Here is a 17,040-nt window from a genome sequence, read left to right on the forward strand (position 1 = left end):
AATGAGCAGGAAGGAGAACAGCAGCAGAAGAGGCCAGAAAAAGAGGAGGTCAGTGAGGTGATATGGATCAGGAGGTCCTTGGGCAGCTTTGTTCTGAGGGAGGTGGGAGCACTAGAAACTTTTGGCAGGGAGCGGCATGACAGGACTTATATCCTAACATCGATTTCTGAATGTATCTAAATAATATCCAAACATATTCCATATGCAAACAAATGTTTATCATGCTAACCTTCTTCATGATGGCCATGGTAGTTGCTGAGGGCAGGGAGAGAGAAGAAGAGTTGTGATGTGGGGGCATTTTCGGGACTTGGAGTTGTCCTAAATGATATTGCAGGGACAGATGTAGGACATTAAATATCCTGCCATAACCCACTGAATGGACTGGGGGAGAGTGTGAACTATAATGTAAACTGTAATCCATGCAGTGCAGCAGTGCTCCACATGTACTCACCAAATGCAATGAATGTGCTATGATGATGAAGAGTGGGATGAGGGAGGGTGTTGGGCATATGGGAACCTCTTCTATTTTTTGAACGTAGCATTTTTTGTCATCTATGTAGCTTAAAAAAATACAATTAAAAAAAGTGATGGGGGTGAGGAGGTGAGGAGTGGGGTATATGGGAACTTCATGTTTTCTGATGTAACATTTTGTGTGATCTATTAACTTTAAAAAGATAATTAAAAAATAAAAGAAAAAACTGCATAATCTCTAAAAAAGAAATAAGTGCAACATATCTGAGCCCTTTTGTCCATCATCACATCCCATGTGGAGATCTTATGTAGACAAGTTTAGCTAATCATATTCCTTCAAAATATAATTCCATTTACCACTTAAAACTTTTCTATTTATATAAAAATACTAATGATTAGTGATTTTGGCATTGTTTTGAAAATGTCCTACCTGCATCCCCACTTGCTGCTTCTCTGGCTTCTTTCCTAATTTCAATGTACTTTTTCTTTCTTTCCAAAGGAACCTATTAGGCAAAGCAAACAATTTAAAGCTTTTTAGAATTAGAGTCACACTTTTTCTGTTTTAGTAGCAATCTGGCAAAAGAAGTAATTTTTTTTTTACAAAAAAAATAATTCTTAAACAAAACATTATAAAATTTAAAACCTTTAAAAAATATCCACAAAAAAGATGCGTGAGTGCCCTTAAGGAAATCTTTTCCCACAGGTGTCCAGAAGCTGAATACCATATAGCATGGCCCTGCAGAGGAGCTTGCCTCCCTGCTCAGCTCCATACAGAAAATGCTGGGCTCCACATCCAATAGCTTTTATTTGATCTCTGAGGCTCAGTTTTCTCAACTATGAAGTTATGATATGTGTTGCTGCAATATTTAGAAATGACACATAGCAAGTCTGCATGCTTAAAAAATTACTGCTTTTTGTTTTCTGGTTTTTAAGTTCTTTGAATATGCACTTAAAACTTTTTTCTGATTTTGGTCTAAAAGGGCTGAAAGCAGGAAGCAATCATTTATCTGAACTCTTGGACCCCTAACTGGGGCCTCTGTGAGCAGTTCTGCAGGGAAGGGGCATGGCAGCTCATGTTCCACATCCTATCTGGCGGACCCTGGTGTGCGAGTTCAGCACTCGGACTGGGGGTTGACAAAGGTGGCAAACTCAACATGGCTAGAATCACACTCACCACGTTTGACTGTGCAACTCCTCTACTGATCCCCATGGCACCACACGGTGCCCCAAGTCCTAATTATGGACCAAGATGGTACTCAATTTCTTTAATGGAGGAATTTAAGTAGAAACCCTCTGGGGATAGGTCCTAACAGCTCCTTTTGTTGTCATCTGCCTTCTTGGAAATGTCAAGAGAAGGAAAAAGCATATTCTAATGAATTTGTTTGTAGTTGTCTGAGATTTTATTTCAGATGAAACTACACAGAGCAGCCAGATTTTGCAGTTTAAGGCAGACTTGAATAGTGGCGGCTTAATATGCTCAACATAATGGATGTTTTTCTTTACAGCCACTTGATAAATTCTTTAGTTTTTAAATAACATTGAAAAATTTTACTCACCTCAACTTCTATAGGGAATGCATAGCTGCGCTTCAGGTCTATCAGATTTTCAAAAATAAGCAAGTTCTGCAAATCCAAAGAATTGTAAAAAAATATCTGAATGGTAGAGATCCTTTATTACTGATGCTACTACGAAACTAATGCTATTTCATAGTTCATGAAAAAGTACTTTAGCTTAAATATGTATGTATATATACTTACATACATGAATAACTAAAAGAAAAACATATTTAGGATTATAAGAAGGGGCAGATTATATAACTTTAATTGATGTAACCAACTAACAACTCAGAAGAGGCCTACCTTTTCTGGTTTTTCACTAAACAGAAAACCTTGGTAGAATTTTAACTCATTGAAGACACAGCAGATAACAGAAATGGCACAGTTGTATGCAGCACAATGATAAAGTCTTCTCCTCTCTAGCAACTGATTCTCACCTGCCATGTTCTCTGTAAATGCATCATAGCAAAGTCTGCAGAGTAAATCCAGGTTAAAAATTAATTCATATAAAATGGAAAGTTGCTCAAACTCAATAATCCCAGACAAGAGTATAACAACTCAGCTCAGAACTTGCTGCATGTCAGACATATGCCAAGCCCAGTACTAGACCTTGGGACTATAAAGACTACCATCTCAAGGCAGAGAAAGCACACATGGATTCCATTATGTGATGGGAAGTACAGCAAGAGCAGTACATGAGAGAAATAAAGAGATATGGAAGGAAGGAGGAAAGATATTAGCACCTCTAGGAAGCCAAGAAAGATTTTAAGAAAAAATATCTGAGCTGAGTTTTAATGGAAAGGAGGCATTAAAAACAGAGAGGAGTGCCACTTACAACAAGGCTAAACAACATGGGATGTTCAGGGAACGGCAAGCACCTCAGCAATATCAGAAGATGAAGTGGGAAGCAATTAGTGGCCAGCAGTACATAAAGGTAGAGAGGGGTGAGTTCCTGGAAGAAATCACATGCCATACTAAGGAGCCTGGATTTCACCCTACAGGCCTAATGGCCGACTATTTTTAATTAGTTTTATTGGAGCACAGCCATGTCCATTTGTTTATGTATTGTTAACGGCTGCTTTTGCACTACTGTGTAGTAGTTGCCACAGAGACCATATGGCCCACAAAGCCAAAAATATTTACTATATGGCCCTTTATAGAAAAAGTTTGTTTACCCCTGCTACAGAAGATGAGGTGTCATTGAAGGGCTTTAGGTGGGAAAAGCAAACATTCTGGTTTTCACTGCAGATATATTATTATCCTAGCAGCAGTGAGAGGGACAAGCCCAGGAGCAGGGAGAATAATTACAAAGAAGGTTACTGCAATGGTTGTGCCAAAGAATGGAAGTAGCTGAAACAAGGCTGTATTCGAGGAAACAGAGGTAAGGGTGGTAATGTCAGAATAGTGAGGAGCTAGAGCAGCAGAACTGAGGACTGACAGGACATCCATGGAGTTTGGAGAGATAAAGATCTAGGTCACATGTTTATGTAAATAAGTGGATGGTGAGGATGTCCACTGAGAAGGTAAAATAAGGATTAGGTAAGAGCAGAGTAATGATAGTTTGTTACATAAACTGAGACACAAGAATGTCCGAGTTCAGCATTTACCAAGATGGAATTTCATTAGAGGGCTAGTTTTACAGAAAACTGTGTTTTATAGCATACCTGTTAAAAATGTTTAACACTTCTTCAATTTCAAATTATAGTCAGAAAAATTAAAATATATTAAATCCCTTCTTACTGTAAGTCATACCACTAAAAAGGTAACCTCCTCTTTGGGGAAGGGATGGTGGCAGTGGAAATGGCAGGAAAAAGCAGAAGAGGAAAATGAGTTTTAGTCTTTATAAAAGATAAGTATATGATAAAACATCTGTTCCGCACTCACTAAATTAACGTCCATCTAGTTTGTAAATTAAAAAAAAACAAAACTTAGAAGTTCAATATTTTAAGAAAACATACTTATATTACATACATGTATTAAAATATTAAATCAAATATAACCAAAATTACTTAAAATCTTACTTAATAAGTGTCTTTGTAAGTTCACTTCCTTCTGTTATACATGAGCCATGGAAAACTTGATTAATTTTAGATTCTTTAGAGTGAACATCATCTTTTGGAAGACGAGAATACATCACCTCTATTATTTTATAATAGCCCATCTTCTTGGTGATTTGAGTATCAAAGTTGGATTCATTTAGCTAAGAAAAGGTAAACAAATAATTATCTTCAGTCTTACTAAACAGGACGAATCTACTAAATATGTCAAATTTAATATTCACTGCCTTTTAGAAATAAAATAATTTTAATAGTCAAATTTGTTAAATCACTTCAATTAGAGATGACCCAGTTATCTAGAGTCTAAAATGTGTACAGACGCATTAATATGTTATACTAAGTAACTGTGCAGCAGGAAATAATAAAACGTCCAAACAAAGAGATGAGAACAAAGGTATTCATAAGTATAAGACCTTTGTATGAAATGTTATTGAAGGCATGGCAAGAGCAGGTAAAAATTTAACATATTATAAAACAAAATTTTCAACTATTTTGAAGTCTACGTTAACAATATGCCATTGGGTAATTACAATTCTCAAAAGGAGTCTGAGACAGGCTGAATAACGGCCCCCCAAAATGATATCTACATCCTAATCTCTGGATCTGTGAACATTACCTGCTATGTCACAAAAGGGCTTTCCCGATGTGATTAAGTTAAGGATCTTGAGATGGGGAGATTATCCTGGATTATCCAGGTAGGCCCCAAATGCAATCAGATGGAATCTTCTAAGAGGGAAGAAGTGGGGAATTAGACAGACAGAAGAGAAGGCAGAGGCTGGAGTGCTGTGGAAGCTGGAAGAGGCAAGGAGCAGGCTGTCCCCAGGAGCCTCCAGAGTGAGTGCTGCCCTGCGGGCACCTTGATTTTGGCACAATGACACTGAGGATGGATTTCTGGCTTCCAGAACTGTAAGAGGATAAATTTCTGTTTGTTTTTTTATTTTTTTTTTAAAGCCACCAAGATTTTGGCAATTTGTGCCAGCAGCTACAGGAAACTAATACAGACTCCAGGTAGCTGTATATTTTGTTATCCAAACGTGGAGGTGATACTTCTTGAGCAAGAGAGACTATTTGACTGAAAACATGGTGGTTTCTAATGAAATTGATCAAGGAGATTGGTTAATTCTTATTAATATTTAACTTAATAAGAGATACATGGTACCTTTATAAACCTGGACTTCAACACATCAGTGGCCTCCACCACGATTTTGCTAAAGAATTCTCTCAATGCATCCAGACTACAGTGCCACAACAAAGTGAGGAGAGAACGATCTATAAATGCTTGGCGGGTGATATTTGAAAGTAGGTCATCTCTCTTAAACATTCTGTACACACTTTCCAGAAGTTGTAATTGTATGACACATGAACTCCTTAGGAAGAAAGATAAAGTTAAATGAACATTCAGGCTTTAAACAAATATTTCACAATTGCCTACGATGTAACAGGCAAAGTGTCCTCTAGTGATTATCAACTACAAAAAATAACCTTAAGGATTAGCTACACAAAAACCATGATTTCCAAAATATTAAATATAAAAACAACTTGCACAAAAAACTTTTATTTTATTCATCCCCAGAAATCTTTACACCAAGTTTAAGTATTAAGAATAAAGTTTTTTTCATTTACTCTCAAATCTGGTCTTGTTCAGAGAACATCTGGAATACTTTGGACAAGTCTCAGGCCTAGGAAAGCAATTTGGCCCAACTAATAGGGCATCTGCCTACCACATGGGAGGTCCAAGGTTCAAACCCAGGGCCTCCTGACCCATGTGATGAGCTGGCGCACGTGCAGTGCTGATGCGCGCAAGGAGTGCTGTGCCACACAGGGGTGTCCCCCAGGTAGAGGAGCCCCACACGCAAGGAGTGCCCCCTGTAAGGAGAGCCGCCCAGCACGGAAAAAGTGCAGCCTGCCCAGGAACGGCATACATGGAGAGCTGACACAGCAAGATGAAGCAACAGAAAGAGCCACAGATTTCAGGTGCTACTGACAAGAATACAAGTGGACACAGAACAGACAGCAAATGGACACAGACAGCAGACAACTTGGGGAATGGGCAGGGAAGGGGAGAGAAATAACAATAATAATAATAATAAATCTTAAAAAAAAAAAAGCCTCAGGCCTAAAGATGATAAAAATCATGAGTTATGATTTAAAAATTCTACTTTCTCCCTAGTAATGAACCACCATTCCTATTACCTATAGAGATACACCATGGAGCCCTTTATTTTCTCATCTGGAAAATAAGATATATAAATGACCATCTATAAGATTTTATCTATAAACCTATAAACTAAAATTTACAGATTTACAGAGTATTTTCCTCACCTATAAAATGGGAGGGTTAGGACTAAGTGATCTTTAAAGTCCTCTCCAGTTCCAAAATTTGGATTTTTATAACATTAGATATGAACCAGGGCAAAAGATTGAGAAGATAATTTAGTCACAAATGTTAACATAGTAGGGAGAGATGCACATGGGTTCCATAACGGAAACATTCAATTCTTATTGAGAGCTAAAAGGAAAAAATGAAAAAGAAAAAGACCAATAATCTATTTTTAGAAAAAGGAGGAGGGGTGGGAAGCGGCTGTGGTTCAGTCAGTTGGGCTCCCGTCTACCAACGGGAGGTCCTGGGTTCACGTCCCGGGGCCTCCTTGTGAAGGCAGGCTTGCCCACACGCTGCGAAGAGCCACCAGCCCAGGCACTGCAGAGTGCAGCCCGGCTCACAAGTGCCATGGACTGCGGACTCAGCAAGGTTACACAACAAAAAGGGAGAAAAGCAAAAATTCAGAAGAGCGTGTAGCAAACAGACATAGAGAGCTGACAGCAAGTGAGCCGCGGGCGGGGGGAGGGGGGGTGCAGGCAGGAGGCAGAATAAATAAAAATAAATACAGATACAGAAGAATGCACAGCAGATGGACACAGCAGACAGCACGCAAAAAGCTGCAAGGGGGGATAAAAAAGGGGGGGTGAGGGGAAGAGGGAGGGACACATCAGATGGTGTGCCAAAAATTAAATGTAAAGGAACCTTAAATATATGAAAATATACTCCTTTGCTCATTATAAAAGAAATACAAATTAAAGTACAGTGACACACCCTTTCTCACCCATAAAATTATAAGAATTAAAATGTTTGAGAACATACTGTTGGTAAGACTGATAAAACAGACACTCTCATACATTGCTGGCGAGAAATCAAGTAAAACAGCCCCAAAGAAAGAGATGAAGGGATATCTGGCAAAATTACCAACGCATTCATCTCTTGACCTACTTTTAGGAATTTATCCCAAAGGTAAACTGAGCAAATACAAAATGACATATACACAGGGCTACTCACTGTGTCTTATTTTTAATAGCAAAAGATTAGACCCAAAAGTCCATAAGTAGGGACCTCCTCCAAAATACTACGATACTTCTACCACACAATGAAGAACTATACAGTCCTTAAAATTAAAAAAAAAAAAAAGGAATGAGGAAGAGAGGAAGCTCTCTACATATTGATAGGGAGTAATCTCTAGGAGACATCAAATGAATAAAGGAATGTGAAGAGTCAGCAGAGGACTAGAAGAGGGCAGAGGTAGAAGTAAGACTCTCTTGAAGGTAGCTCGTGATACAGTTTTGACTTTAGAATAATGTAAATAATTTTACATGTCAAAAAGAAAAAATCATAAGCAATTCCTAAAATTTTAAAATTAACTAAAACAAACACCTAATTGGTATAATAACCACATATCAAAACCAACTATACCAAGAGATTTTGGAATGCAGAATTTGACTCAGAGGTGTTATAGTCTAAATAAGAGGAAAGTTTTAAACTTCATCCAGCTGTCATTATACTTAGTGGTAAAATTCACAGTTAATTTTAAAAGTTATTTTATGAGAGCAAATAAATAATGATATTGTTATTATAAACAACACTGAAGAGAGAAAATAATAAGTTAAATTAAAACTCCATAATATCAAATTTGAAAGGAAAAATCAGTATGAACTCCTATCTGTTGCTTTTAATAAAAATACCTATTTCTGAGCTCTGTTGAATGGTCTGGTCTTTTAGCAAAGCAATCCAGAAGCAATAAATTCACTGAAGACCCAGATTGTGGTCTCTAAATACTGTTCCGCACTAAAAAAGAACCAATGGCTGATTCCTAGTCAAGATCAGCCAAGGGGGAAAACAAAGATCAGCCAGAGATGATGTGTTGAGGCAGAGAACAATTATGAATATCAAAGATGGAGTTCTTTGATTTAAAGAACACTGGAGCAAGCTTTCAGGGACTCCCACCAGCCACAGATGGGGCAATTTGAACATCAAATAAAAAGAATGACTACAATTGATCAAAATTTATTTTTGTTTTAAAACATTTAAAAATTTAAAATTACATAGAATAATATAACTGATTTTAACAGAAATAACCATAGCTTTATAGCAAGTTTTGAAACTGGGACATCAAAGTCTGCCAACTTTGTTCTTTAAAAAACTGTTTTGGCTACTCAGGATGTTTTGCTTTTCCATATAAATTTTAGGATCTGCTTGTCAATTTCTGCCAAAAATTTTTTTTAAAAAGCTTTCTGGGATTATACATCAATTTCGGGAGAACTGTCATCTTATTAATATTGAGTCTCCCAATCCATGAGTCCCTCCATTTATTTAGATTTTTAATTCTTCTTTCATTTCCCTCATCAAAGATTTATGATTTTCAGCATCCAAATCTACTTCTTTTGCTAAATTTATTCCTGTTTTATTCCTTTTGATGCTATAATGAATGGAATTATATATTCACATCATTTTCAGAAGTTCATTGTTCATATACAGAAACACAATTGGTTTTTGAATATCAATCCTTATATCCTGTAAATTTGCTGTACTTATTAGTTCTCATAGTTTGTTGTGCATTCCTTAGGGTTTTCCATATATAGGATCACACCATCCATATAAAGACAGTTTTACTTGTTCTTTTCCAAAGTCTTTTATTTCTTTTTCTAGCCTGAGTGCATGTGCTATAATGTCCAATAGAAAAGAGCTGGGTTTGTTGCTTTGTTTTTTATCTGAGGGTGAAAGCATTAAGTCTTTTACCAGTAACTATTTCACAAATTTTCTTTAGTAATTTTATCATGAATGGGTATTGGATTTTTTTTCAAATGCTTTTTCAACATCTATTGAGATGACAATGTCTTGTCATTTATTCCATTAATGTGGAATTAATTACATTAAATTATTTTTTTATGTTAAATCCATCTTGCATTCCTGACCACTTGGTTATGGTAAATATTTTTTACATGTTGTTGGGTTTACTTTGCTCACATATTTTGGAAGATTTTTGCACCTATATTCATGAAGGATGTGGTAGATTGAATTATGTACCCCAACACTCTATCCAGATAGTGTGCTCTGAAATGAGGGCCAGAAGTGGCCCTATCAGCATCCTCCTAGAGCTTCTGGGAAGTGAGTCACCAGAAAATAGGGCTCCATGCAAGGGTTTGTCTGAACAACCCTTTATTAAAGAGAATAGGCATATGAATCATGGATCCAGTTAGGCATCTCAGAGGAAGATAGGACTGGAAATGCATTTATCTGGGAAAGATATGTAGAAAATCCTTTTGTCTGATGGCTTAGACTCCCTAGAACTGCAGGCAGAACCAACAAGTTTTTCAAGAAGTTTGTATGAGCAGAAGCACTGGGATGAAGTGAAGGAAACAGGACTTCAAGGGCAGAACCATTGAAGATCTGGACCAAACAGATCTCAGAACAAGAAAGATGGGCTTCCACACATGCCTTTGGATAAGGTGGGGCTTAAACCCTGGCATATGGAGAGGTGGGCCTTCACCTTGATTTCAGGGAGAGTGCAGCTGCTACTCTAATGCTAAAAATGGGGAGCCTACACCCTAGAGTGTGGCTGTCACCTCAGTGCTTAAAGAGGGTAGGGCCTAGTTAGGCCCCAGTGCTTGCTTGAGGACTGCAGGTCCACTCCACAGGCACTTGGAAAGGGTTAGGCTGCTGTTCCTACAGACCCAGAAGACAAAATATTGGTCCACAGATGATTCTCAGACCTTAAAAATCCAATAGATTTTGCTTTGCTGGGTTTCAGAATTGCATGGGAACTGTGACCTGTTATCCTTCCAATTTTTCCATTCTGACATGGAATGAGTATCTTAAGCCTGCTTTCTAGGTTCCACAGGTCTGCATACAGAAAGAAATTTTACCCCAGGATGGACCTTACATATAATTCATTTTCGTGAGATTTAGACTTAAAGTTGTTACTGAAATTGCTTAAGGCTTTTGGGATATTGTGATGGGGTGAATCTATTTTGGATATGGGAAGAGTATGTCTTCTTGGAATTTAGAGGGCAGATTGTCATACAATGAAGTGTGTACCTCAGTTTAGACCTAAATTTGTTACTGAAATGGCTTAAGGGTTTTGAGATGCTGTGATGGGATGCGTGCATTTTGTATGTGAGAAGAACAAGTTTTTTTTTGGAGTCCAGAGAATAAACTCTGGTAGATTGAATCGTGTTTCCCAACAAAAGATATGCTCTTAATTTTAATCTGTATTCCTGTGGAGGTGAACCCATTATAAACAGGACCCTTAGAATATGTATTACCAGTTAACGTGCAGACTCATTTGGTAATAGGACCTTCTATGATACTATTTAGGTGTGGTTCAACTGAATCAGGGTGGGCCATAATCCATATTTACTGGCAGCCTTATAAAGAGAAAGCCATAGGAAGGAGTGAGAAGTTGGAAATTAGCAGAAACCAGAAGAGCATACATAAGGAGTGAGAGATTGCCATATGACGGAGGCAGAGATGCAAGCCAAAGAACCCCAAAGACTGAGGCAATCCAACACCAGAAAACTACAGACTTCAGGAAGAAAGCAGAGCTGTACCAATGCCTTGATTTTGGACTTCCAGCCTCTGATACCACGAGCTAATTAAATTCTGCAGTTAGATCAAACCATGTGTAGTACTGGTCACAGCAGTTCTGGAAGACCAAGACAAGAGATACTGATCTGTATTTTTCTTATGTCTTTCTGTGGCTTTGGAACCAGGGTAAATACTGGCTTCACAGAATGAATTGGGAGGTTTTCCTTTACTTCTCTATTTTCTGTAAGTTTGTGAAGTATTGGTATTATTTCTTCTTTAAATATCTGATAAAATTAATCAGTGAAGTCATCTCCATCTGGGATTTTCTTTGTGGGAAGAATTTTAATTATAAATTCAATTTCTTTACTTGTTAGAGGTATATTTACATTTTCCATTTCTTTTTAAATTTATTTTTGGTTATTTGTGACTTCCTAAGAATTTGTCCATTTCATTTAAGTTGCTGAATTTAACATAAATTTGTTCATAATATTCCCTTATTATCTTATTAATTTCTGAGGGTCAGTGGTAATGTCCCCTATTTTCATTCCTAATTTTCATAATCTATATCTTCTCTCTGTCATTCTTTGTTAGTCTAGTTAATGGTTTGACAATTTTGTTTATCTTTTTAAATAACCAATTTCTGGTTACACTGGCTTTCTCTACCATTTTTCTGTTTCCTATTCCATTAATTTTCACTCTATTCCTTATTATCTATTTTCTTCTGTTGGGTTTGGCCTAGGTTTTTTTTTCCTAGATATTTTTTAAGGTCAAAGTTTAGATTACTAATTTGAATTTTTTCTTCTTTTCTAACATAGGGCACTGTGGCAGTTTGAAATTATTTTATGAGTCTCAAAAAGAGAAAGATCATGTGTTCAAACTAATATATTCTTGTGACACCCTTTGATTGCATTAAATTTGATCCTTTGATTAGGTTACTTGATAAGATCAAATTAGAGGAAAGTGGATTTGGCTCAATGGACAGAGTGTCCACCTACCACATGGGACGTCCAGGGTTGAAACCCAGGGCTTCCTGACCTGTGTGATGAGCTGGTCCACATGCAGTGCTGATGTGGACAAGGAGTGCTGTGCCACGCAGGGGTGTCCCCCGCATAGGGGAGCCCCATGTGCAAGGAGTGTGCCCTGTAAGGAGAGCTGCCCAGTGCAGAAAAATGTGCAGCCTGCCCAGGAGTGGCGCTGCACACACGGAGAGCTGACTCAGCAAGATGATGTAACAAAAAGAGACACAGATTCCCAGTGCCACTGACAAGAATGTAAGTGGACATAGAAGAACACACAGCGAATGGACACAGAGGGCAGACAACTGGGGCAGAGGGAGGGAAGGGAAGGGGAAAGAAAGAAATAAAAATAAATAAATCTTAAAAAAAAACAACAGATCAAATTAGAGCTTTTGATGGACTATGTTAGTGAGGCGTGATTCAGGTCAAATCTCTGCCCCCCTGCAAGTCTGCTATAAACCCAGAGACACAGAGAGAGACAGATACGCAAAGGAAAAGGAAGCCACCAGAATTTTTCTTACCACGTGAAAGAGGTTTCGCCCACAGTTAAGCTGCAAAGAGAGAAGTCCCTGAGAGGCTCAAAGAACTGAGGTCCAGAGAGAAAGAGAGAGGGAGGCCTGGTAAGAGACAAACCTATGCCAAGTTTGCCTATAGCTGTATAAAGGCTGAGAGTTCAGCAGAGATCGGGGGCCATCCTGCTTTTTGCCATGTGGCAGCTGACTTTGGTGAGAAGCATTTCTCTTATGGTGCCCTGATTTGGACTTCTCACAGTCTTGGAACTGTAAGCTTTTACCCCAAATAAATCCCTTTCATAAAAGTCAACTCATTTCCTGTACTTTGCATTGGCAGCACTTTGGCAAACTAAAACAGCAACTAAAGGATATAAATTTCCCTCTAAGCACTGCTTTAGCTACAGTTCATAAATATTGATAATGTGTTTTTATTTTATTCAGACCAAAATACTTTCTGGTTTTTCTTGTGTGGCAGTTTGAGATTATTTTATGAATCCCCAAAAGAGAAGGATTATGTTTGTAAACTAATCTAGGTGCGATACCCTTTGATTGTATTAAATTCAGTTTGAAGGGCCCATGATTAGATTACCCGTTAAGGCTGATTTAGGGGTTTTGATTTGACGATGTCAGTGGGCATGACTCAGGTTGAGTCCCCACCCCTTGTTGGGTCTGATATAAATGGACAGTTTAGAGTTGACCTTGGGAAGAGAGCAGAACAGTTGACTGATGTAGAAGGCTAAGAAAGAAACAAGCCCTATGCCAGGAGAGAAAGGACTACAGGATTACGAAGCTTCAAAAGGCTGGCCCACAGAGCTCAAGAGGAAGAGGAAGCTTGGAGGGGCAGGAGAAACAGGTAGAGAATGCCCACCATCTTGCTTCAACACATGGAGCTGACCTTGGTGAGAAAGTACCTCTTATGGTGCCTTGAGTTGGACTTTCCACAGCATTGGGACTGTAAGCTTTTACCCCAAATAAACACCCTTTATAAAAGCCAACAGATTTTTGGTACTTTGCATTGGCACCCCTTTGGTAGACTAATAAACCTTGTGATTCCTTCTTTGGGCCTATGGGTTATTTAGAAACATAATGTTAATTATTTGGTTATTTAGGAATATTTTGGGATTTCAGAGATTTTCTTCTATTAATGATTTCTAATTTAACTTCAGTGTAAGGGGAGAAAATACTTTCCATGATTTTAATCCTTTTAATTTTATTAAGACTTGATATAGGGCCTAGCAAATGGTCTATGCTGAAGAATGTTCCATGTGAACTTGAAAGTATGTATTCTTCTGCTATTGCACGGAATGTTCTACAGTTGGTTAATTATATAAATATATATAATATAACAATAAAACTGTTTGAAAATATCATTGTCACTCATGGGTACTTATATAGGTAATATAAACAGATACTAATTTTAAACATTTGTCCCGTAATTCTCACGTATAAAATCTATTTTAGATAACTAAACAGTCGTAGTGTTAAGGGCAAATTCTTCACCACAGTATAATTTCAGTAATTTTGAAGGAATAAAAGAATCATAAAAATGACCATTTTGTAACTCCTAATGAAATAACTGATTCAGGATAACAATCATCAATGGAACACCAGAAAAACAATCATCAACAAGAAAACAGTTCTGAGGAACTTGGCTGATCAAACTTAGCATCACTAAGTTTAGGATGAGCAGACATTATGTAAATTCTAATATGATGAATATGAACTATCGAGCATCAACTAATAAATAGTTTTTCCAAAATATGAACTTCAGTCTAACTAAGCTTAGAATAAATTTTCCCTTTTACAGGCATCAAGGGAGCTGGAAGATGATCAAAAGAACAGGAAGGAATCAGGTAAATTCAGAATATAAGTCACTGTACAGGACAAAAGAAAAATTATTAAAGAGGGGGACTGTTTAGATGAAAAGAGACTTAAAAGATACAACACTGAAATGCTATGTATGGACTGTGTTTGGATTTGAATTCAAATAATACAACAGTATAAGAACATTTGAGATTAATGCACAAATTTGATTATGGAGATACTAACAGTTTCATAATTACCTTAGAAAACATTATCTTTTACAGATTTATACCAAAGTGTTTAGAAGTGAAAAGACATGGGTGTCAGGGATTTGCTTTACATTACAATGATAGCAAAAGAAAAAAAATAAAAGGGATGAAGCTGAAAAAATGCTGAAGCTTGTTTACTCTGGAGGATGGATACATGGGGGTTACTTTATACTCTTTAGCTTTTGTACATTTCATACATTTAAAACCTCTCATAATAAAAAGTTTTGTTTTGTTTTAAGAAGAAGAAAAAGAAAACAAGAGAAAACAAAATTTATTCCTTAGAATGCAAAAGTTGAGTGTAACCATCCCTCAACAGAGAAGGCAATTTCCTACAGAAATAAATGTACATGGTTCCTGGGATCACAGACAAGACTGACTTACCTTCTAGCAATCCTTCTGAAAGTGGATTGAAATAATTCTTCCATAACATGTTGCTGTTCCCGACAAAGCATTTCTGTCATCAATTGCAACAATACAGGACTTTGAGATAATTCCAGCGCATCTAGAAACTAGAAAAACACATAAGAAGAAAAATTATAAAACTAATAAAAATTTGTTGGTTTTTTTTTAAATAATAAAAACATAGAGAGAGAATGACAGAATTTCAGAAAATTAATAAATGCTAATACCATATCATTGCTATAGATATAATGGATGCCTGGCATATAATCATGACCATTAAATATTTGAGTTTTGATTCTTTGAAGTTTTTGCAGGTTTTTAAAACCTTCTAGAAGCTTTCAGGATCTTCTCTTCATCCCACGCAATAAAATTCTCATGATTATGTCTGTATCCTCAACTTGGATCTTCCTCCTTCGTTCCTGCCTGACATGCTGTAGCCCTTTAACCTACAGATACATGTCCTTTCCACAACTCCTTCATGGCATCTTAAGAAGTCCTAGACTGCTCCTCTAACATTCCCAATTTTACTCTCCCATTTTCTTTCTCAGTGTCTGTTCTACTTTCTAGAAGATATCCTCAATTTTACCTTCTTTTTTTTGGTTGTTTGTTTCTTTGTAATTGTGCTTTAGTATATTTAATTTCCAAGAGAGCTATTTTGCTTTATTTCCTGGACACAATACCTTATCTCATCTCTGAGGTTGACAATACCTTATCTCATCTCTGAAACTATTCTGTACAATTTCTCTTTATTATCTCCATTTCCTGAGTTCATTTTTCCTGTTGGCTTGCATCTTTCCTACATTGGAAGCTTTCTTTAAATGTTCATTCGTTTTATTATGGTTCGTTTTTTTAAGAGAAAGTAACTACTTCTAAATAGGAACTGTTTAGAATCTTTGTGAATGGTAAAACTATTAAAGTGGCAGATAGTTGGGCAACATGATCCTTGCACGATGCCACATGTCACCCCGTTCATCACTAGCTAATTAGAGAAGGAACTTCAATAGAGGTGAGGTGGTCACCACCCCAACCATGCAACCAGACCTGCGGTCACTAATAATGCGACAATGGGACACTACCTGCCTCCTGACGTGCTATTATTGCCAAAAAAAATTAACCTGAATCTCATGATCAAGCTTTAAATCTAACTACCAGTTTCAGGGAAATAGTGAGGCTAGAGGGACAAGTTAAAGAAGCAACCAGACAAATATGAGACAGCTTACAAAACAACTCAATGTCACGGAAAAAAACTAAGGATTGGGGGTGAACTAATTCTAGATTAAAAGATACTAGAGACATGATAATTCTATTCAATCCAAGAACTCTGATTAGATCTGGTTTGCAAAAACAGCTATAAATAGGAACATTTGGAGAAATGTATTTAGGGATGACTATGAAAAATTACATGAACATAATCATATATAGATAAATCAAATATGATAAAATATTGACAACTGCTGAACATAGATGATGGTATATTTGCTACTCTTTCAAATTTTCTTTATGTTTGGGTAAGGAAGTATTTAAAAAGATGGGGTGATATGGAAGACAATCGTGTGAATAGGTGGCATGTGTAAAGTGGCCTTCCACGTAGCTGCTTGGCTGCCTCACACCATGGTGACTGGGTCCAACTGAAGAGAGACGCAAGAGAGCGTTGGATGGAAGCTGCCACACCTTTCATGACTAGTCTCAGAAGTCAAAGAGCATTATTTCCGTCACATTCTACTTGTGGAAGCCAGTCTCTAAGGCCAGACCATACCCAACAAGAGTAAAATCAGATCTTGTCTCTCAATGCAGGAGTGAAAATGTTCACTATAAGACCATATGGGAATGGATATACTGGTGTGGCCATCTTTCAAAAATACAATTTGTCACACCTATGCTTATCTCCACATTAGCATTTATTATAGTGGCTTTGCATTTTTTTAAAGAAACTTTAGATTACAAAAGCTACATTTTTTAAATATCAAAAATACAGGGGATTCCCATCTACCCCACCCCCTCCCCTTTCCACACTTTCCCTCATTAACAACATTTTCATTAGCGTGGTACATTTGTTACAATTAATGAACAAATATTGAAGCACTGCTACTAATCATGAGCT

General features: G+C 37.2%; 1 protein-coding gene across 1 annotated transcript in view; it reads right to left on the minus strand.

Moving 5' to 3' along the window:
• The window catches only part of PRKDC (protein kinase, DNA-activated, catalytic subunit), a 199,218-nt gene that overhangs the window by 83,398 nt on the left and 98,780 nt on the right, over nt 1-17,040 (minus strand). The window contains exons 40-45 of the mRNA XM_058275516.2: nt 14,919-15,046; nt 5,244-5,451; nt 4,049-4,227; nt 2,331-2,499; nt 2,028-2,093; nt 902-974 (exon numbers count right to left, since the gene is read on the minus strand). Of these exons, the coding sequence (XP_058131499.1) occupies nt 902-974; nt 2,028-2,093; nt 2,331-2,499; nt 4,049-4,227; nt 5,244-5,451; nt 14,919-15,046 (823 nt within the window). The remainder of the gene's footprint in view (nt 1-901; nt 975-2,027; nt 2,094-2,330; nt 2,500-4,048; nt 4,228-5,243; nt 5,452-14,918; nt 15,047-17,040) is intronic.

This window comes from Dasypus novemcinctus, chromosome 14 (assembly GCF_030445035.2).
Source record: "Dasypus novemcinctus isolate mDasNov1 chromosome 14, mDasNov1.1.hap2, whole genome shotgun sequence".
Classification (NCBI taxonomy): domain Eukaryota; kingdom Metazoa; phylum Chordata; class Mammalia; order Cingulata; family Dasypodidae; genus Dasypus; species Dasypus novemcinctus.